The following is a 23,072-nucleotide window of genomic DNA, read 5'->3' as shown; positions in this document are numbered from 1 at the left end:
ACACACTACCGAGTCAGCGGCGCTTGAGATGGCTTGGCCATGTGAGCCGCATGGAAGATGGCAGGATCCCCAAAGACACATTGTACAGCGAGCTCGCCACTGGTATCAGACCCACCAGCCGTCCATGTCTCCGCTTTAAAGACGTCTGCAAACGCGACATGAAGTCCTGTGACATTGATCACAAGTCGTGGGAGTCAGTTGCCAGCATTCACCAGAGCTGGCGGGCAGCCATAAAGGCGGGGCTAAAGTGTGGCGAGTCGAAGAGACTTAGCAGTTGGCAGGAAAAAAGACAGAAGCACAAGGGGAGAGCCAACTGTGTAACAGCCCCGACAAACAAATTGTTCTGCAGCACCTGTGGAAGAGTCTGTCACTCTAGAATTGGCCTTTATAGCCACTCCAGGCGCTGCTCCACACACCACTGACCACCTCCAGGCGCTTACCCATTGTCTCTCGAGATAAGGAGCCCAAAGAAAGAGAGAAGAAGAAATCTCTACCTCTTTTGTCATCCAGGGATCTCTGGATTTGTTAGCCCTACTTTTCCCGTTTGAGAAAATATACCTTGACTGTGCCCGAACTATCTCTTCTTTGAAGATAGTCCATTGTTCATCTATCGGTTTTCCTGCCAACTTTTGACTCCAATTTATTCGCCCCAGCTCCATTCTTACCACACTGAAATTAGCCTTCGCCCAGTTAATTATTCTTAACCTGGTAAGAATAGTCAGCCTAAACCTTATGATACAAAGATCATTATCCTCTAAATGCTCTCCTACTCTTACTTGATCCACTTAGCGCACCTCATTCCCAAGAATCAGGTCTAGAAGTGCCTCCTTTCTTGTTGGACTAGCAACAAACTGTTGTAGAAAATTTTCCTGAACACACTCTAGGAACTCTTGCCCCTCACTGCTCCTTACACTACTATTATCCCAGTCAATGTCTGGATAATTTTTGCACCTCTCTGTAATTTCCTTGCAAATTTGTTCCTCCACGTCCTTCTCACTAGTTGGTGGCCTACAGACAACACCGAGCAATGTAACCACACCTTTTTCGTTCCTTAGCTCTAGCCAAATTGATTCTGTCCTCGTCCCCTCTGGGACATTCTTTTTCTCCAGCACTGCAATGCTCTCCTCAATCAATACCGCCACCCCTCCCCCTTTTTTCCCTTTCCTATCTTTCCTGAACACATTGTATCCAGGAATATTTAACACCTAGTCCTGCCCTGCTTTGATCCAGGTCTCATTGTAGCCACAACATTATATTTCCACATGGCAATCTGCGCCTGTACCTCACCAGTCTTATTAACCACGCTCCGCGCATTCACATACATGCACATTAACCCTGATTCAGACGTTATTACTTTCTCCCTTACTCTAACCCCACCTAATAACTTACTATTCCCTATTCTCATGCTATCTATCTCCCCCAGTATTCTGTGGACCTTGGTATTCCTCTCCAATACTTGCTCCTGGGTTCCCACATCCTGACAAGTTACCAGTTTTGCTTCCCTCCAATCTGAGCTCCCTCTCAGGTTCCCACCCATGGGACAATTTAGTTTAAACCCTCCCCAACAGCACTGGCAAAATTTCCTGCCAGGATATTCATCCCAGTCCTGCTAAGATGCAATTTATCCGTCTTGTCCAGGTCAAACCTGCCCCAGAACTGGGTCCCAATGTCTCAGAAATCTGATGCACTCCCTCCTACATCAGTTCTCCAGCCATGTGTTCAATCGCTCAGTTCTTCTATTCCTATGCTCACTTGCACGTGGGACTGGGAGTAGTCCTGAGATTACTGCTTTTGAGGTTCTGCTTTTTAATTTTTTTCCTAGCTCCCTAAAATCTGCATTCAGGACCTCATCCCCCTTCTTATCTAGGTCATTGGTACCAATGTGGACCACGACCTCTGGCTGTTCACCCTCCCTCAGAAGAATGTCCTGCAGCCATTCCATGACATCCTTAACCTTGGCACCAAGGAGTCACGTTTACTGCTGCGGAAGCTTCTGTCTGTTCCCTAATTAATGAATCCCCTATCACTACTGCTCTTCTACTCTTCTTCCTCCCCTCCTGTGCAGCTGAGCCACACTTGTGCCACAGACTTGGCTCTGACTGCACTCTTCTGAGGAACCATCGCCCTCGCCAGTATCCAAAATGGAAAACCGATTAGCGAGTGAGATCATATCAGGGGACTCCTGTACTACCTGCTATGTTCTCTTAGACTGCCTGGCAGTCACCCATTCCCTATCTGCCTACACGCTCCTAACCTGTGGCATGACCCCCTCCCTAAACATACTATCTACATAGTCCTCCACCTCGCGGATGCACAATAGTGACTCCAGCCGCCATTCGAGTTCCGAAACCCAGAGCTCAAGCTTCTGCAGCCAGTGACACTTCCTGCAGATGTGTTCGTCTAGAACACATGGTGTATCCATGACTTCCCACATGCCATAGGCTGTACATTCCACTCAGCAGAGCTGCCCTGCCACACTTAACTTTACAGACTATTTATTATAAGTAGAATAACTTACCAGTTACTCACGAACCAGCTCTTTCCACTGCACCGAAGCAAGAACCAAATACTGAAGGGTTAAAAAAGTAGATAAAAAGTAGAAAAATGAAGCAACTCTTTCCCCCCTTCACCAAACTTGCCACTCACCAAAATCGAATCTCCACACTCAGCTTGCAATTGGCACTCCATTTGCAGGCTGTACCCAGATCTCTGTATTTATACCTTTTGAAGATGAAACTGCAGCAATCAGATTTGACTGGTCAGCTACTTAACTAATCAGCTGCTCTGCAGTAGAGGCTGCTAATCCCTGCCTAAGGCTGTAAGAAACTTACTTTACTTTCTTAACCCTACTTTGCTTTCTTAACCCTACTTAATCTAGAGGGTAAATCCCAGTTAAATGCTAACTACCAACCAGAATTTTATAAAGATAACACTGAAAATCCCCACTCACCAAACTCAAATCTCCACACTCAGCTTGCAAACTGCACACCATTTGAACATAAGTAGAATTAATGCATTAATTTAAATGTATTTGCAAATGTAAATAGGGGTCCTGTCGCCGAGTGGTGGGGGAGCCACCACGAGGCATCGCCGCTGCTGGCAATATCGGGTCAGGCCTGTCTGCCGTTGTAGTGTGTGGTGACCCTCTCCCGGAGGCATTTTCCGGCCCCCCACCCCTACCATGAACCTGACATTGGGGGGTCTGTAAAATTCAGCCCAATATTTCCAAGTTTGCTGATGACACAAAAGTAGATGGGAATGTGAGTTGTGAGGAGGATGCAAAGAGGCTTCAAGGGGATTTGGACAGGCTAAGTGAGTGGGAAAGTACATGGCAGATGGAATAGAATATGGAAAAATGTGAAGTTATCCACTTTGGTAGGAAACACAGAAATACAGAATATTTCTTAAATGGTGAGAGATTGGCAAGTGTTGATGTCCAAAGGGACCTGGGTGTCCTTGTTCATGATTCACTGAAAGCTAACATGCAGGAGCCGCAAGCAATTGGGAAGGCAAATGGTATTTATTGCAAGAGGATTTGGGTACAGGAGTAAAGATGTCTTGCTGCAATTGTATAGCACCTTGGTGATATCGCACCTGGAGTATTAGGTACAGTTTTGGTCTCCTTACCTAAGGAAGGATATACTTGCTATAGAGGGAGTGCAACGAAAGTTCACCAGAATAATTCCTGGGATTGTAGGATTGTCGTAAGAGGAACGATTGAGGAGGCTGGGCCTGTGTTCTCTAGAGTTTCGAAGAATGAGAGGTGATCTCATTAAAACATAGATATTTCTTACAGGGCTCAAAAGGGTGGATGCAAGAAGGATGTTTTCCCTGGCTGTGGTGTCTAGAACCAGGGGGATACATTCTCAGAATAAGGGTAAGCCATTTAGGACTGATGAGGAGGAATTTTTTCACTCAGAGGGTGGTGAATCTTGTAATTCTCTACCCAGAGGGTGATGGAGGCTTAGTCATTGAGTATGTTCAAGACAGAGATCAATAGATTTCTAGATAATAAAGACATCAAGGGATATGGGGATAGTGTGGGAAAACGGCATTGAGGTAGACCAGCCATGATCTAGTTGAATGGTGGAGCAGGCTCGAGGGCCAAATGGTCTACTCCTGCTCCTATTTCCTATGTTCCTATGTTCATGATGAATATTAACACATGACAGGACCTGGTGGACAGATATGCAATGATCTGAAACAAACATTTTTATTACACCGAGAAAGTTACTCAATTGTCAGGTGTAGTTTTTATGCTCCATTACCATTTAATAAAAATAACTACTTAAAGTAAAATAAAAATAAGATACTTTATAGACTTCCTTGTTCCACATTGTTTCTCAATCTTCTGTTTTCATTGTTAACTTTTCTTTAACTTTTGTTATAGCTGATACAACCTAATTTCACCACAACATTACTTAGCACCGACGAAAGAAATTACCAACTATTTTTTTCTTACCTTTTCTGATCTGCTGGTGTCCATCATCCACTTTTGGCAGACATGAGCCACATTAAAAAACATGGTCTCTGATCACTTCATCAGATCAATGTTTGTCTCAGTTTTTATACATTAAAAACTATCATATTGCAGGGCAATCCTTACCACTAGTAATTTTATCACATCTGCATTGAGGTAGCTTGGCAATTAGCAATAAGTCAATATAAAAATTAGTCTGATTGACAATTTGAAACAGCTAAAATACTTTGGGTGTGTTGAATGAACTGTCATTGATAGGTTGCCTTCCTGCATAATGAACTCTCATGTCAGTGACATGAGAAGCTGTGAAAGCGAATATAAGCATTAGATTGGTTCTATTAGATAAACAGTGGCTAGGAGATTAGAGGATAGATGAGATTGTAGACTCTGTAAGAGAGGGATGAATGGTACCAGGCCAACAGGAGCCCTCAAAGCTGGCAACTGAGATGGGCAAGAGATGATGATGGTGATGACCGGAGAGAGAAGCAGAATACAGGCACCAGCAATAAAAGATTAATTGCCCAACAAGTTAAGCACTCTTTCAACCTACAGAATAGATGCCACGTACACAAAGTAAACAGTCTAACCAGAGTTGTTTTGGGTAAAACCTGTACACCCTTACATTCCAGACATTAAAAGCTGATGGAAGAGCCTGTACTCTGGTAAAAATATTCTTGGGTAATTTAAAAGTGAAGGACTATAAGCAGTCCTGTCTGGATTTCTTGCTATACTTTGAGATTCATACTTTCTCCTCATCCTATGAATTTCACTCTTAACGATGGCACAGCTCAGGTCCTTGATTGATTCTGTGGTCTCCTTCCTCCAACAATCTTGTGCCATTCAGGAGGCTCTTGACAAGATATTCAGGAGGGGAATGAGAAGCAAGAATATTTTTCCATAATGTTCTTGGTGTGTGTGTGAGAAATTGAATCTGAGAGTACAGCAAATGGTGTAGTCTGTAGCTCTGGGTGGTACTGACCTTTTTAAGCCAATGTCACAATGTCATTAGCCATAGCACCCACTTTATTAAGCATGTAGTTGTGCATATTTCCAAACTTTTCCTGTTTATTATCTGATTTACTTCTGAGAAATACCCTAAATGATACAAAGTGTCATGCAGTATCTACACATCAGTAACAGAGAATAGAAGAAAAACTTTGAAATTGCACAGAACCCCAAGTGTAGGAACTTACTCAAAGTGTTATTGAACAGTTTACAGTCTGCAATAATCTGCAAGTGTTTCCCTGAAAGAAATTGAGTGCAGTGAAGTTCCAGTGAATTATAACTGGAGTTTCCCTGACACTGTAGGACCTATTTCATCAGGGATGTCTATTTTCAATCTTAACTTTTTGCCCTACTGTAACTATAAGTATAATAATCATAACAAGCTGTAACTGTTGAATGGAAACTGCAAGAGAAAATACTATTTTTGGCAAATACAGAAAAGAATTATGTAATATACATTGATCAGTGGAGAGTTAGGGGCTGCAAGGCCAAGTCTTGAACATTACAGGAGCTCATGTCTTCATACAACAAATCCAAACACAATGGAGAATTTTATTGACTGGGATTTTACCGGCAGCAACTAAGTCCCAATGTCAGGACCTAAAGTGGGTGGTGTGGCCATGCGGGTGGGGAGCAGACATGGTAGTACAATATTCTCAGGGCTGTTCAATTACTGGCTGGCAGGTGTGGGAGCTGGCCAGATAGGAGGCACGGGTGGGAGGAAGTACCAACTCAGGCAAGGCTTCCACTATCTTTAAAAGGCAGCCGGCAGTACTTTTAAAGGCCGCAGCCCTGGAGGAAACAGTGAGGAAGCCCTGGCAACTGCAGAAATTGTCTCATAGCAGAATGCAGAGCAAGGGTAGCACCAAGGTTCACTGATACCTCCCTGAAAGAGCTCCTACAGGCGGTGTACGCTCAGAGGGATCTCTGGATGGGTAGAGGAGAACAGCTTGTCAGACTAAACAGGCATGGATGGAGATAATGGAGGAGCTGAGCAGCCATGGGTTGGTGCCACGTACAGGGCTGCAGTGTCGAAAGAGGATCAATGGCCTGATGCTCTCTGGCAAGGTGAGTGCAGCGCATAATATTAAGCTTACAACCTTAAATGTGATTAAGGCTGAATATGAAATTGGAGAAGGGGGTGCCCACCCAGGCAGCAGCATTGGCTGTCTGATGCATGTTAGCCTCTCTGTGAAGGACACCAGTCAGTCAGAGTTGACTCCTGCACTCCGCATACTGAATGGCTGCATGCAGGAAGCATCCCTGTGGCACCATGATGGACAGTTAGGCTGCCACCAACATAGGCATGGTGCGTGTTTGATGGGCGAGTAACAATGGAAATTTATGTGCTTGCAGGAGAAGGCAGTTCACAATGCGCGAGAAAGATCAAGAACTGGAGGCAGTGTCCCATATATGGCCATTCTCAGACCAATAGAAGAAGAGGCATTGGAGCTGGAAGGAATGGAGGCAGGGCAGACAATCGCAGATGGTGAGACAGGTGTGGAGCCCTGAGAGAGTGAGTGAGTGCAAGAGACCCTCTGGCGAGCACAAAGCATAGTGCTCATATGTGCACAACTGGTCACAAACAGCTCCAGATGATGAGCAGTCAGAAGGATGTGTTAGAACATGCATTGCTTTCTCATCATTCTTCTCTTTCTCGCAGATCATGGACAAGATCAGCCAGCTATAGAGCCTGCAGGACAACCTTCCACCTCTGAGGAGGAGAAGGAGACCTCAGAGGGTGCACCGTCACATTATTCTCCTGTACCCTCAACAGCGCAGATACTCTCACATCAGTGGGTAGTCGCATGCAAGTAATAATGGGGTCACAATCTGGTGCGCACAGCACAGACACATCCGAGCAGCTGATGGAGTCTGTGAGAGCTGAGGCCACTCATACTTGGAGGATTGTGGGAGGGCATGACAATGTTCAGCTTCAGGCTGATGACATGCCTCTGGAGTCACCAAGGAGACAGATGCTGGAGCTGCAGCGTGAGGTGCATGAACATCTAGCAGATCCAGGCCATGAGGGCAGCCTTGTCTCTGGCATGTGCATGCATGGCACCCTCCATTGAGAGGATGGCAACACTCTTGGAGAGCCACATCCAGCAAAGCACTCTGTGGATGCCAGAAATGCATGTGGAGCTGAATGCCATTGTCTCCTCCATGACCTCTGTGGAACAATGGCTGAGCGAGTGGGGACTGAGATGCCTGGAGCCATTGCCAGGTCCTTGAACTTCAGGTGATCAGGACCGGTCAAGTGTGTCCTGAAAGGGAAGAGAAGCAGCTCCCTGAAGCATCTGGGGCTCATCTCAGGGCACTCCTGGCATGGACAGCGGGTCCTTGGTCTCTTTGATAGTGATACCAATGCCTCAGGAAGCCGCAATGACAGAGGTAGCTCCTGCACCTGTGAAGGAGGCCCCCAATATGCCAGAGTCCTCAAGGCCTGAGGGTACCAGAGGATGACTGCCATGGCCATCTAAAGCCACGGAGCAGAAAAACCAGCAGCCTGCCTCCACTTCAGCTGACAACAGTGGGGGAGCACCTTGAAGGAGCACCCACAAGCCTGTCAGAAAGTCCACCTAGCTGCATTTGGGTTTCACAGGGTTATATTCCGTAATTATATGGCCCCGAGCTGTTTATTTGCCTTTAATGAATTGTGATATGCTGCAGCACAAAAAGAATCCTTTAACTATTTATACACTACTGGGCCATTAACAGATCGATGGCTCTTGCAAAAGGTGTGATGGGAAGGAGCACACCGGATGAGGTCACTGCATTTCACATGCCGTTACTTCATGACGTGTTCAGGAATATGGTAAGGGCATTCAAGGAAAGAGCAACAGGGATATAGAAGGTGAAAGATTTATTTCATAGAGTGGGTGTGTAATGAAGGCTCATGAGAAAGGTGTTTGCATTAGTCAGTCACAAGCCTCCCTTGCACATATCTTATTCTGCCTTGCCTGTGGTCCCTCAGGATCTTCATCGTATTGCACCTGGTCACCCTTCCCACCCCCCTCCCCTCCCATATCCTCATCCTTGGAGCAGGCATTGCGCTCCAGGATGTTCTCAATTTTCAAAGCTTCTTCCCTGAGTAGCACCAGATTGTAGATCATACAGCACACCACAACAATACATGAGATCTTCGCTGGGCTACACTGAAGGGCTCCACCAGATCTATCAAGTCATTTAACTGCATCTTCAGAAGGTCTATGGCATACTCAATGATCACTCGAGTTGTGCTGTGGCAGCTGTTGTATCTCTCTTCTGTAACTGTGCTTGGGTTCCATAAAGGTTCAAGTAACCATCTCTTCAGTGGGTAGCCCTTGTCACCCAGTATCCATCGTTGAAGGTGCACAGGTGGCTTGAAAAGGTTGGGAGCCTGGGACTGCCTTAGTATGTAGCAGTCAGAACCTGCACACACTTGAAGGATCCATCTGTGATGGTCGCAGACCAGTTGTACATTGAACAAGTGGAAGCCTTTCCTGTTGATGAAGGCCGCTGCGTGGTCGGTGGGAGCCATGATGGTCAAATATGTGTAGTCGATGACACCATGTACCTGGGGAAATCCAGCGATGACTGTGAATCCTCTAGCCCTCTCAGCCTGACTGTCCGGATTGGTGCGAAACTACTCGTCTTGGTTGGCCCTCTTGAACACGGCATTGGTGACCTTCTTGATGCAGCAATGAGCCGCAGACTGGGAGATCCCACAGATATCTCCAGAAGATCCTTGGAATGATTCTGAGGCATAGAAATTCAGTACCATGGTGACCTTCAATATGACAGGCATTGGGTGCCCGCCACTTCCCACTGGGCTCAGATCCTCCTCCATTATGGCACACAGCTTGGTGAGCACCTCCTGCTTCCCTGATATTTTCAAGATGCAGCGCCTTCGATGGTAGACCCTATCTGGTGGGTAGCATCTTCTCTGCACAAGAGACATGTGCCTGTGCACCCTCCTCATCCATACCCCATTCCAGCCTCATGATCCTGGTGCCCCTCTGGGAGCTGCTGCCCCACTCCTGGTGGCTGCAGCTCTCTCCTTCTCTGATGCTCCTCCTTCCTGGAGGTCTCAAAGCCTGTGTGAATGAGGCCCATAGTAAATTGCTGCACTCAGTTCTCAGGGCTTCCCATCCCCCTTACTCTGTACACAAGTGACAAGTCAGTGAGGACACTCAACCAGAATGCCTCGGATGTGCCAGCTAAGCTTGGCTTTCCTCCAAATTGCTACTGCCAATGTCTATTCAGTATCACACACCCAACGAAGCCACACTACCTCTCGCAATGGCTGTTGACTGCAGTCAAGAATGACTCTCTGCTGAGCTTCTGCCTCGATATAGCTGGTGAGGCTCTGAAGCTCCGTTGTTCCCGTGCACGCCTCACAAAATGGTAAAAAGCTGGTAAACAGGCAATTCATAGGAATTTTAACAGGCTTAATTATCTTCCCTTAGTCTTCAAGCACAACCTCCTCCCACCAGCCCAGCTGCTTCTGAGAAAATTCCCTAGTGGTGTAAATACCCTGGGCTTCCCTCCTGCTATTTTCCTACCGCTCCTGCCTCCCAGCCCATCTCCACTGCCCTGACAACATCCCGGCCATTGTTTTTACCACCTATGAGTCAAACATCACCTGGACAGTGGGGGGGGGGGGGGTGCGGAGAATCACAGTCACATGTTAGATATAGTTCTTAGGGCTAAAGGGATCAAGGGATATGGGGAGAAAGCGGGAACAGGGTACTGAGTTTGGATGATCAGCCATGATCGTATTGAATAGCGGTGTAGGCTCGAAGGGCTGAATGGCCTACTCCTGCTCCTATTTTTCTATGTTTCTATGACAGAACCCACTTGATTCTCTTCCTATTTAAATTAATGTGAGGAAAATCCAGCAGCTCTATAATTTGTTTTGAGCGAAAGGGGTCAAACCAATTTATTTAAATACAAGTACCCTGTGCTTTTTCTAAAATACACATTTAAATGTCAGCTTTATTTGAACTTGATAAATCCAATTTTAACTTCCTTTGTTCTATTCAAAAGATTTGAAAGTATATCCCAGGTCGATTAAATCCAAGTCAGGTGCTATTTTCACCTCTCCTCCAACATTTAGCTCTTGCACTATCTATAGGATCACAGCTGTTACGAGGTCTGCAGCACAATGATTCTGACAAAACCCAAACTGAGTATTGGTGAGCAGAGTTATGTGAATAGGTGTTGAGAATGGTACTATGGATGACTCCTTCCCATCACTTTACTGATGATTGAGAGCTGGCTGATATGATAGTGAGTGGCCAGATTTGTTTTGTCCTATTTTTTGTGGACAGGTCATAGACGTCAGTATCAGAGCTGCACTAGAGCAATTTGGCTAAGATAGCGACTAATTCTCATATCTTTGGCATCACTGCTGGGATGCTATCAAAGACCATAAGACTTTGCTTTGTCCATTGCACTTGGATGCTTCTTAATGTCATGTGGAATGAAACAAATTCTACTGCTAAAGTGAAGCTATGTTTAATTTGACATAGCCTTTTAAAGCAAAAAAATCCAGCTCTGGCAAGTAAGTACATCTTGAGGTCAATTAAAGGCTGATTGTTGTGACTGGGCAATATTTGGCCATAGATTGGCAGCTGCTTATAAACCCTCAGCTGCCCTGCTTAGGAATAGGTTAACGTTAGAAGTCATCAGGAAATGGCTGGTTTTCCTTCTCTACATTAATGCCTTTAAAAAAGAATATTCTTTCTTCTTTGTCAAATTCTATACCAGTTCAATTGTCACTTTTTACTGTATTGTGATATTGAAACCAATTAGTTGTAGATGTGATAGATTTTTCATATGTAACGACTCAATTCAATGAATATGCTACATGAGAAATTTGTATCGATATAAATTGATAAGTATATACACCATCATTTGATTTAACTTTGACAATTTGCTTTTGCATGTCCCACCACAGAATTAGAATCTCACATCATAGCGATGTAAGTGAATACAACTTCATTTTGGATTTTCAGAACTTATATCAGAAAATAACTATTTATATCTGAACTTAAACTCCATTAGTTGCACAAATTAGGAACAGCGTGTTATACATTATGCAAAGCTGTAATTGCTTAATTTGATATCTATTTCTAATGTAAAAAGAAATCATTTATGTCTTTCTAGATGAAGCAACCAATTCCACAGCCTCCGCCAATCTAGCTGTATATATTAGCGTTGGTGTGGTTCTAACAGTGATGGTCATTGGAATCATTTTTATATTGCTACACTATTTTCATGTAAGTAACAGGAATTTACTATGTTTAAATATAAATATACACTTGAGAATCAAGACTACACTAAATCAGTAATTTAATAAACATACTATAATAAATACACACTTCCTTTAACTTGTTGCCTTCAGTTGTTGAACTGAATTATGGTTATTCACACCGGTTTATTGGTACTCTCAATTCTTCCCATGTTGCTAATTATTTAAAAAGGACAAACCCTTAAAATGAGTTTATCATTTGGAGATTGATAAAGCCTAGAATAGGCATGCATTCCATTCAATGTGATGACCTTTATTACAATGTGATACTTTACAATGCAAGTTACACTATCACTTCACAATTTATTGGAGATGCAGTGCGATAGGAACATAGAGACAAGAATAGACGATTGAGCTCTTTGAACCCATGCCAATATTCATTTAGACCATGGCAAATGTCTATAGATCTCAGTCTCAAATGTTTCAATTGATCCAGCATCCCCAGCCTTTTGGGGGAAAGAGAGTTTGAGATTTCAACTACTCTTTGTGTGTTCTTAATATTCCTTTGTAGAAAGGTAACTTTTCATATTAGAAAACCTTGAATAAAATATCAATTCATATTTTCATTGTCTGATTTTCCTTTCTTTTAAATTGTTTTGCAGCAGAGGAAGTCTAGAATTAACATACCGAACCAGATCAACATAATCCTGAAAAACACGTCTGACACTGATAACCAGAACAACAAACAACAATTGAACAGGCTGATGGTAACCAGCAATGATTGCGAAGGCATAGGCGATGACTATTTGAGTGTCTCAGTATGATGATAGTTTTTGGGTTAGGCCACAGACTAAAAATTCATGTTTTTTGAAAAGATTAGGCCATTTTTCATCATTTTTAATTGAAGACATGCACCGAATAATGAAGAAAAATATTTAAGGAAGAAAATATATGAAAGCTCAAAACTTGTTGCTACAACTTGTACTTAGAATTCTAAAGATGCCATTGTGTAAAAACTAAGTCATCTGATACTCAATTGTGAATACATTTTCAAAATATTTTGTGGCTCTGTAATGCTATTTGGGAAATTTTTATATGCAAAAACATTGCAGCCAAGTTAAAAATCTGCTGTGAAAATGTTCCACCAGTCCCTGGAGGTATTTCTAGGTAATTTCCAGAATTATGTACATGATACGCTGATGCAAATGCTGAATTGGCAGGGAAATTATTTGTAATAAATTAACTTGTTCGGATAAATGAAGAATATGCAAAAATGTTGAAGATTAAACTTTTATTAATTATCTTGCTTCAAAAAATAGTCAAATATGTAAGAAATTAAGACATATATCCATTAGCATGTGTTTTACTGTGCTTTTTAAGAGGTGCCATTATTTAGTTCCATAGTTTTCAGTTTTCCACCTTCCCATGAAGGTGTTAGGGCAAGTTTTTCTGGCACCTCTCTGTTCTAGCATTGGACTTCTTTAGCCTAGATGTACTTTCTTGGGCCATTAATATCTAGCCCTGACTCAATCCTTCCCACACCCCAACAAGACCTTGCATTGACAAAGGGAAAAGGCACATTAAACATGCATGCAAGTTTGAGGGACCAAGTGTAATATACAATCATGAAGTATATTTGATGCAGGTACAGATTAACGCACAAGCTTGTGCCCAGGTGCCTCAACCAAATATCGGACCTGTGATAAAACACACCATAATGCAGAAAAATGCATAGAAACAGTTTAAGTGTAGTATATTTTGATATGGTTTGTTCTATTATTAATGCAGAATGTAAACATTTTATATGCCTATTCGTGAAATTTACTACACCTTTCGGTCTTCATGGATTGAGAGGGAGGGTTGTAGAGAGAGAGAGAGAGAGAGAGAGCATGTTCTGAAGAAGGGTCACTGACCTGAAATGTTAACTCTGCTTCTCTCTCCACAGATGCTGCTAGACCTGCTAAGTATTTCCAACATTTCTTGTCTTAATTTCAGATTTCCAGCATCAGCAGTATTTTGCTTTTATTTGAGAGCATGTTCTTGATGCCCAGGGCCCCAAGAATTCTTAATCTGGCTCACATTTGATAATTATATCTAATTTCGTAGTCAGTGGCAGGGAGTACAGTGGAGGTACATTGACAGTTCTTGCTAAACAGCTGCACATCTATCTTCCTATGTGAATGCAAACACTCCAATTTATGCACTTCAGGTCTGCATTCTTGCTTTGTAGTAAAGATAGCATACTTTTTGAAAAAAATTTCAGTGGCTACAGTAAAGTGTACTATTAGGACTTAATAAGTTCCAAAGACTACAAAGATATAAGAATTTCCTAGGATTGCCCTGTAAACATTTACTGTGTTGTCTTTTACTTTGTCCTACGTTTGCATAAGCCTGCTAATGATTGACAAGGAATGACTTCATACACACTTCGGCACAGTTAGACTTCCCATATATATATATATATATAAATTGCTGTTGAAATTTTTGTGTGTGCTTTTTAATTGGTAGCATTCCCAAGTGATCAACTTGAAGTATTTTAGATAGTGTGCTTGGATTAAAAATATGCATTGATTGCAATGCAGTACTCATCAGTTTTAAATAACTAGACGAGATTAGCATTGTATTCAGCTAATATTCTGTGTACAATAAAAGATTCTAATGCAAATTCAGATTAAAAAGGCTGTTTGTCTACTTTGTTTAGTACGATGCAGATGCATTAACTATGTTAAACTGCCCCGCTACATTCTGTTCCTGAGAATGTTGCTTCAACAGGCAAAGAAGCAATAAAAAGTGAAACCGATACACAGCCCTCCCAAGAAAACAAATCATCAAAACAAAATGGAAATCATTCCATGACATATGAAACATATTTGTAGATAGAAAGACAGCTTTACAGAGGCACAACTTAAATATTACAAAATTTGTAACTTAAATAGCGACATAGAACAACATAGCAATGATTACATAATGTATGCCACAACCAGCAACTGAAATCCTGTGAAATATGACAGCTTGTCCTGTTCCACACTCCTGAGCCAATATTGAGATTAGCTGCAACCAGCTATCCCTCTGTGGCTCTGTAAATAATCCCCAAATTAGAACTGGAGTGATTTCTCAAGTAAGAATGGCACTCTCCTGCTTTTAGAGTCAGAGATTGTGTTGTTTGCTGATCCAGTTTTCTGTTTGACTTAATCTGTATCTGAATTTGCTAGAATAGTCTCCTAGAGGAGGTTATATCACAGTTCAACGAATATTATGGCTCTCTTCACTAGAGTCTGAATCCCATACATTTTCCAAGATAGTTTCTTAATCTGTTAGCCTACATCATGCCACAACCAAAAAGCAACAGGAAATATTTCTTGCCATCTGTTAAAAGCAGGCATTGTACTAAATTGCTGCCGGTTTTATGAATATGACCTTGGATTCTGTTGACTTGTAAAGAGTCATTGTATTGTTTGTCCTTGCAATGTTCTGCTTTCGACAGCCAGTAAAGGGTATCAATAAACAAATAAAAAGCCTGGAGGGAAAGAATATCCTTCTCTCACTTTAAGTCCGTTCTATGTGCCACAAAGAAAGAAGTGGTCTCCATCTTTTCAACTATTCAGGTTCAAAATGATGCAACCTAGAAAAGTCTATATAATTAGTTATGGTTAAAAACATAGTTAGATTTTGTTTATGTCAATGTGTCAGGCAAACCCCCCACCTGCCAAGACTGAAGCACATGTGATTTCGCCACATGAACATTAAAACTTCAAATTGCAAGCCCCTGACTGGAAAGACATTTGCATAGTACCAAACCGTGTTGGAACAATGAGGAACCAGTCCCTGCCCCAATACACAGAACAGACCTGGTCAAACCAGTCACGTGATCACCTTCCAACTAGGGGAGTTTTACATTGAAAAAAACAGAATTTGAACTCAGAAGGCCGTGTGCTTCTGGAACTGAAACAGAACCTCCTCTCCTGTCTACCTGCTCACCTCTTTCCCACGGAACTGAATCTTGTGAAAACACTTGAACCTCAAAGAGAGAAAAGTCCCCTACGTGAACAAGGTTTAAGAAGAACACAGGGCCCTGATGAACAGCAAGACTACCTACAATCAAGTGAGCTCGAAGCACAGTAAACAAGAAACTCTTCTGATATAGTCTCAAACCCCTCTCTACTGTTTAGAACATAGAACAGTACAGCACAGTACAGGCCCTTCGGCCCACGATGTTGTGCCGAACCTTTAACCTACTCTAAGATAAAACTAACTACCTACCCTTCATTCTACTATCATCCATGTACCTATCCAAGAGTCGCTTAAATGCCCCTAATGTATCTGCTTCTACTACCCCCGCTGGCAGCGCATTCCACGCACCCACCACTCTCTGTGTAAAGAACCTACCTCTGACATCTCCCCGAAACCTTCCTCCAATCACCTTAAAATTATGCCCCTTGGTGATAGCCCTTTCCACCCTGGGAAAAAGTCTCTGGCTATCCACTCTATCTATGCCTCTCATCATCTTGTACTCCTCTATCAAGTCACCTCTCATCCTTCTTCGCTCCAGTGAGAAAAGCCCCAGCTCCCTCAATCGTTCTTTGTAGGACATGCCCTCCAGTCCAGGCAGCATCCTGGTAAATCTCCTCTGCACCCTCTCTAAAGCTTCCACATCCTTCCTATAATGAGGCGACCAGAACTGAACACAATATTCCAAGTGTGGTCGAACCAAGGCCTTACAGAGCTGCAGCATAACCTCACGGCTCTTAAACTCAATCCCCCTGTTAATGAAAGCCAACACACCATACGCCTTCTTAACAACCCTATCAACTTGGGTGGCAACTTTGAGTGATCTATGGACATGGACCCCAAGATCCCTCTGTTCCTCCACACTACCAAGAATCCTGTCTTTAAGCCTGTATTCCACATTCAAATTCGACCTTCCAAAATGAATCACTTCACACTTTTCCAGGTTGAACTCCATCTGCCATTTCTCAGCCCAGCTCTGCATCCTGTCAATGTCCCATTGCAACCTACAACAGCCTTCCACACTATCCACAACTCCAGCAACTTTGTGTCATCGGCAAACTTGCTAACCCAGCCTTCCACTTCCTCATCCAAGTCATTTATAAAAATCACAAAGAGCAGAGGTCCCAGAACAGATCCTTGTGGAACACCACTGGTCACCGAGCTCCATGCTGAATACTTTCCATCTACTACCACCCTCTGACTTCTATTGCCCTGCCAATTTTGTATCCAGACAGCCAACTTTCCCTGAATCCCATGCCTCCTTACTTTCTGAATGAGCCTACCATGGGGAACCTTATCAAACGCCTTGCTAAAATCCATATACACCACATCCACTGCTCTTCCTTCATCAATGTGTTTTGTCACATCTTCAAAGAATTCAATAAGGCTTGTGAGGCATGACCTGCCCTTTACAAAGCCATGCTGTCTCTAATCAAACCATGCTTTTCCAAATAATCATGAATCCTGTCTCAGAATCCTCTCCAATAATTTGCCCACTACCGACGTAAGACTGACTGGTCTATAATTCCCAGGGTTATCCTTATTCCCTTTCTTGAACAAGGGAACAACATTTGCCACCCTCCAATCATCTGGCACTACTCCAGTGAAGACGCAAAGATCATCACCAAAGGCGCAGCAATCTCTTCCCTCGCTTCCCGTAATATTCTTGGGTATATCCCATCTGGCCCCGGGGACTTATCTGTCCTCATATCATTCAAAATTTCCAGCACATCCACCCTCTTAACCTCAACCTGTTCGAGCATATCAGCCTGTTCCACGCTGTCCTCACAAACGACCAGGTCCCTCTCACTCGTGAATACTGAAGCAAAGTATTCATTTAGGACCTCCCCTACCTCCTCCGACTCCAGGCACAAGTTCCCTCCACTATCCCTGATCAGCCCTACCCTCACTCTGACCATCCTCTTGTTCCGCACATAAGTGTAGAACGCCTTGGGATTTTCCTTAATCCTACCCGCCAAGACTTTTTCATGTCCCCTTCAGTTCCTTCCTGGCTACCTTGTAACCCTCTAGAGCCCTGTCTGATCCTTGCTTCCTCAACCTTAAGTAAGCTTCCTTCTTCCTCTTGACTAGCTGTTCCACATCTCTTGTCATCCAAGGTTCCTTCACCTAACATCCCTTCCCTGCCTCATCGGGACAAACCTATCCAGCAGTCGCAGCAAGTGCTCCCTAAACAACCTCCATATTTCTGTCGTGCATTTCCCTGAGAACATCTGTTCCCAATTTATGCTCCCCAGATCCTGCCTAATAGCATTGCAATTCCCCCTCCCCCAATTAAATATTTTCCCATCCCGTCTGCTCCTGTCCCTCTCCATGACTATAGTAAAGGTCAGGGAGTTGTGATCACTATCACCGAAATGCTCTCCCACCGATAGATCTGCCACCTGGCCTGGTTCGTTGCCCAGCACCAAGTCCAACATAGTCTCCCCTCTAACACAAACAAAAACAAGAAATGCTGGATTCACTCAGCAGGTCTGGCAGCATCTGTGGAAAGAGAAGCAGAGTTAACGTTTCGGGTCAGTGACCCTTCTTCGGAACTGACAAATATTAGAAAAGTCACAGATTATGAACAAGTGAGGTGGGGGTTGGGCAAGAGATAACAAAGGAGAAGGTGTAGATTGGACCAGGCCACATAGCTGACCAAAAGGTCACGGAGCAAAGGCAAACAATATGTTAATGGTGTGTTGAAAGACAAAGCATTAGTACAGATTAGGTGTGAATATACTGAATATTGAACAGCAGCAAGTGCAAACCTGAAGAAAAACAACCTGAAAAAAACAGTGGGTAAGCAAACTGAACAAACTAAGATGAAATGAAATAAATGCAAAAAAAGATTGTAAAAAATGTAAAAAGGAATGTAAAAAAAAAAGGAAGAAAAAATAACTAAAAATGAAAGTAAAGTGGGGGGCTGTCATGCTCTGAAATTATTGAACTCAATGTTCAGTCCGGCAGGCTGTAGTGTGCCTAATCGGTAGATGAGATGCTGTTCCTCGAGCTTGCGTTGATGTTCACTGGAACACTGCAGCAATCCCAGGACAGAGGTGTGAGCATGAGAGCAGGGGGGGAGTGTTGAAATGGCAAGCAACCGGAAGCTCAGGGTCCTGCTTGCGGACTGAGCGGAGATGTTCTGCAAAGCGGTCACCCAGTCTGCGCTTGGTCTCCCCAATGTAGAGAATGTCTCCCCAATAGTCTCCCCTCTAGTCGGCCTATCTACATATTGAGTCAGGAAACCTTCCTGGACACACCTGACAAAAACTGCTCCATCCAAACTATTTGCACTAAGGAGGTTCCATTCAATATTAGGGAAGTTGAAGTCACCCATGACAACAACCCTGTTACTTCTGCACCTTTCCAAAATCTGCCTCCCAATCTGTTTCTCCATGTCTCTATTGCTACTGGGGGGGTCTATAGAAAACTCCCAACAAAGTGACTGCTCCTTTCCTGTTTCTGACTTCCACCCATAATGACTCAGTAAACAAACCCTCCTCGATGACCTCCCTTTCTGCAGCTGTGATACTATCCCTGATTAGCAATGCCGCTCCCCCACCTCTTTTACCTCCCTCCCTATTCCTTTTGAAACATCTAAACCCCGGAACATCCAACATCCATTCCTGCCCCTGTGATATCCACGTCTCTGTAATGGCCACAACATCGTAGCTCCAAGTACTGATCCATGCTCTAAGTTCACCATCCTTATTCCTGACACTTCTTTATTCTTTGTTTATTCTTCTCTTTTCTGTCCCTATTTGCATGTGTGTATCGCGTGTGCATGCTAGCGTGGATGCGTAGTATCTCCGTAGGCGTTAATCGTATTCGAGTTTAAGTTTAAGTAAGGTTTAATAAATTTCACTTTTTTTCTTTCAAGTTAAGGTGGCCTGTTTGTGCTAATTTCTTTGCCTTATAATTGGAAAGCTGTGAACAAGGATTCACAAAGCGGGGCAAGCTCAAAACAAAGTGTATTTAAAATTAAACCCTGTTACAATAAGACCAGATAAAGATAGTACCAGACCCCTAGACACCTTTCTCACCCGGTCGTAACACAAGGCAATCAGAATTTCCCAGATGTGTGGGGGGTACTACAAAAACAGGAGGGCAGGAAATGATGAGCACAGATTCTCAAAGGGCTGATGACCATTTTGCTTGGTGCCTGCCTGTTCTGGCACAAAGATGATGTCGGGAATAAGTGAGAGAATTGCACTTCACTGATTAAATGCTGAATATGCTATAGGAAGAAAGGTAGGTGTGAGCGGTTATAATTTTTAGGGCTGTGGAGAAGCCTCCCATCTAACATCATGTGAATGCAGCCCTGTTAATGCAGTCTCTCATGCATACAGGACATGGGAGTAAATGAGAAAGATGCTCTTTGATCGGAAGGAGGTCATCAAGCTTGGGCTGGCTGATGGAAAATAAAGCCTGTACTATGCATTGGATAGTGCCACATCAGCAAAGCAATCTTAAAAGTAGTTTTCACCAGTTGGAACTTGATGGCTACCAATGGAAAAGGCTTCCTTCGCCTCAGTTTTCTGATGCATAGCTTGTTACAGTCTCCAATGACTCCTCAAACTGCTCTGTGGCCATCCTTTCACATCAGATGGAATGTATGCTGGTCACTGGGGCACATCTTGCGTTATTTCCGAAAGCTGAAAGCATCTTTTTTTCCTGAATTTAAAGGTGAAGGCTGCCCATAAATAATGAGAGAGCAGCTGCACTGGTGGTGTACCTGCTCAATTGTCCCACCTCACCCATCCTGAGGAGCTCACCCTCTAAATTATTGGCATGGAAGCCATGGAATGATTGGGTGAGGGAAAGCTTGGTAGCTTTGTGGCTCTTCCAAGTGTTAAACCATTTACACATGGAGTCATAGAGAGATACAGCACAGAAACAGGCCCTTCGGTCTGTGTCAACCATCAACCATCCATTTATACTAATCCTACATTAATCCCATATTTCCTACCACATCCCCACCTTCCCTCAATTCTCCTACCACCTACCTACACGAGGGGAAATTTACAATGGCCAATTTACTTATCAACCTGCAAGTCTTTGGCTGTGGGAGGAAACTGGAGCACCCGGCAGAAACCCACGCGGTCACAGGGAGAACTTGCAAACTCCGCACAGGCAGTACCCAGAACCGAACCCAGGTCGCTGGAGCTGTGAGGCTGCGGTGCTAACCACTGCACCGCCCACATTGATGGAATGAAAGCTTTATTGCATGTTGTTGATGGCTAGATATCTTCCAGAAAGGCCCTGTACTGAAGGTGTGAAGTAAAGGTGTTCGGCATTGCAGAAAATCAGCAGCAAACAGGAGAAAAAGCATTAATATCAAAACTCATGTACATCAAGTCCCAATAGTCCACAAGTGAACATCATGGAAGTTCCCAAGCACCTGTTTCAAATGGGTGAGTAGTGGAAGCAGGTTCCTTAGATCAGAAAAGGCAGAGGCCTCATTTTCTGAGCTGTTTATAGGAATTCTGATAAGTTTCAGGGCTATAGGGAGGTCTGCTCATTGCCTCAAAACAAAGCAAAAACTTTCTGCCCTGCTGAATTGTGAGTATTGTGCTATTGGCACGCAACATGAATCTGTTGCACACACACAGCACCCCAAGTCCACTGATCAGTTAGTTCATATATGTATCTATTTAGGTCTTTTTCAGAAGTGGTGCTGTCGTTTTAACAAAACTTTGTTTTTAAACTTTGTTTTATTAAAGCAGACAAGCCTTGGAGGAACCAATTCAGTGGGAAAACGCAGATGAGACAGCATTTCTGTTGAAGAACAACCCAGTAAACTTGAATTGATAACATTAATAAAAATGGCCTGCATTCCAATTGTGACAGCAAGCTTATTAGATAACTATGCACAAGCAGTCAATGTAAGCATTGTATAGGACATTTAATCCCTGCACGTGTAGCTGTTGTGTACTAGGTTTCAGCCTGCCGTGATATTTTTATCTGAGACAGCCTTTTCTTTGAAAGAACGAATAAATAGGTCAGTCAACAATTCTGCTGGTTGCAAGTTTTCTGGTAAGTATGGTGAACACTCAACTTTGTTTTTTTGAATAAAAGTTATTGTTAATGGAGTAAATTTCCAACATTAATAATTTAGTAAAATGGACTATTTCCACTCATGCTCTTTTACACATATTTGATAAAGTCTGCACAGTATTTATGAAATATTGAAGATTCACAAAAAATGTTCAGTTCAGCCAAAATGTATTTTCTTTGATTCTGTACTTTAAATAACTAAGTATGAATTCTTAATTGTTTTATCCCATGAAAAATGTAAGAATCAGAATGAATTACCATGTTTTACGATGTACCATCCATAGGCTCCAGTATTCTTTAAGTGCATACTTCTGGAAATGTCAGGCATGGCTGCTCATACTTAGCCAAGCTATGCATGGTAACTAGAATTTTAATGATACACTACATATAAGAGCATAACTTGCTGGTAGGAATTTGTTGCATAACATGAATAGATTATTAACACTTTTCTTTTTGTAAAGTGAAGATATATTTTCTTCAGTTTGTTAATTTGAGTATAAAAGTAGACATGTACTTCTTTGCCAAAATTAGTTAATGGAGAAAATAGACATCCCCTAATAGATGAACAATGAGCTTGACTTATGATTCTACAGGAGGATCCTGATTGTAAAAGTTTCTATGCTTTAATATAGCAACGTAACACACTCAAGAAAAATTTACAGCTTAAAAATAAAAGCCATAGAAATGATAGTCAGCCAGCAATTTTTTGTTACCTTTTGATTTTGATCTCTTGCACCATACATTATCTAGGGATGGGAAAGTCCATGATCTGGACTGTGGGCTTTACTATTTTGAAAGGTGTGATTCATGTAAGATGAGAGCTCTACACTGTCAGGTTCTCTTTCTCTTTGCTATACTCTTTCTATTTGAGAACTGATAAGATTTGCGCAACCAGAATTGGGAAGGATTCACAACCATCTGGCTGGGAATGAAGTGCTCAACTGCAAGAGCTACAAGGCCACAGGCGTGATTAACCAGTATCTTCTTGTAATTACAGGCTGAGGCCACAGCCAGTGAGTTGTATAAAGTATTGTCTGCAAACATTGGCACTGTTTTTGCTCTGAAAATGTTTAGGTATATACAAAGTGGGTTCATGCTGGTAATTGAGTAGGCTAATTTCTGGGGTACTCTATTAGTTCAGTTGTTGTGTTGAAGGTAAATCTCGAACTTTTCTGAGGATGCCTTGTGGATCAGGAGGCGCAGGAGTGCTTCTCTGGGCCCCTCAAGGGGTCCTTGGGCCACCCAGCCCCAGCCTTGCTTTTTCCTCCCAGCACTGGTATC

The 23,072-nt window shown here is 43.0% G+C and overlaps 1 protein-coding gene across 1 annotated transcript in view; it reads left to right on the top strand.

Moving 5' to 3' along the window:
• Positions 1–14,381, top strand: part of LOC137374455 (T-cell immunoreceptor with Ig and ITIM domains-like) — a 52,834-nt gene extending 38,453 nt beyond the window's left edge. The window contains exons 3-4 of the mRNA XM_068040592.1: positions 11,639–11,751; positions 12,386–14,381. Coding sequence (XP_067896693.1) covers positions 11,639–11,751; positions 12,386–12,547 — 275 coding nt within the window. The 3' untranslated portion in view covers positions 12,548–14,381. The remainder of the gene's footprint in view (positions 1–11,638; positions 11,752–12,385) is intronic.
• Positions 14,382–23,072: the final 8,691 nt, after the last annotated feature.

The sequence above is a fragment of the Heterodontus francisci genome, chromosome 10 (assembly GCF_036365525.1).
Source record: "Heterodontus francisci isolate sHetFra1 chromosome 10, sHetFra1.hap1, whole genome shotgun sequence".
Lineage (NCBI taxonomy): Eukaryota > Metazoa > Chordata > Chondrichthyes > Heterodontiformes > Heterodontidae > Heterodontus > Heterodontus francisci.
Note: the sequence above shows the minus strand (reverse complement) of the source record. Positions and strands in the feature narration are given on the sequence as shown.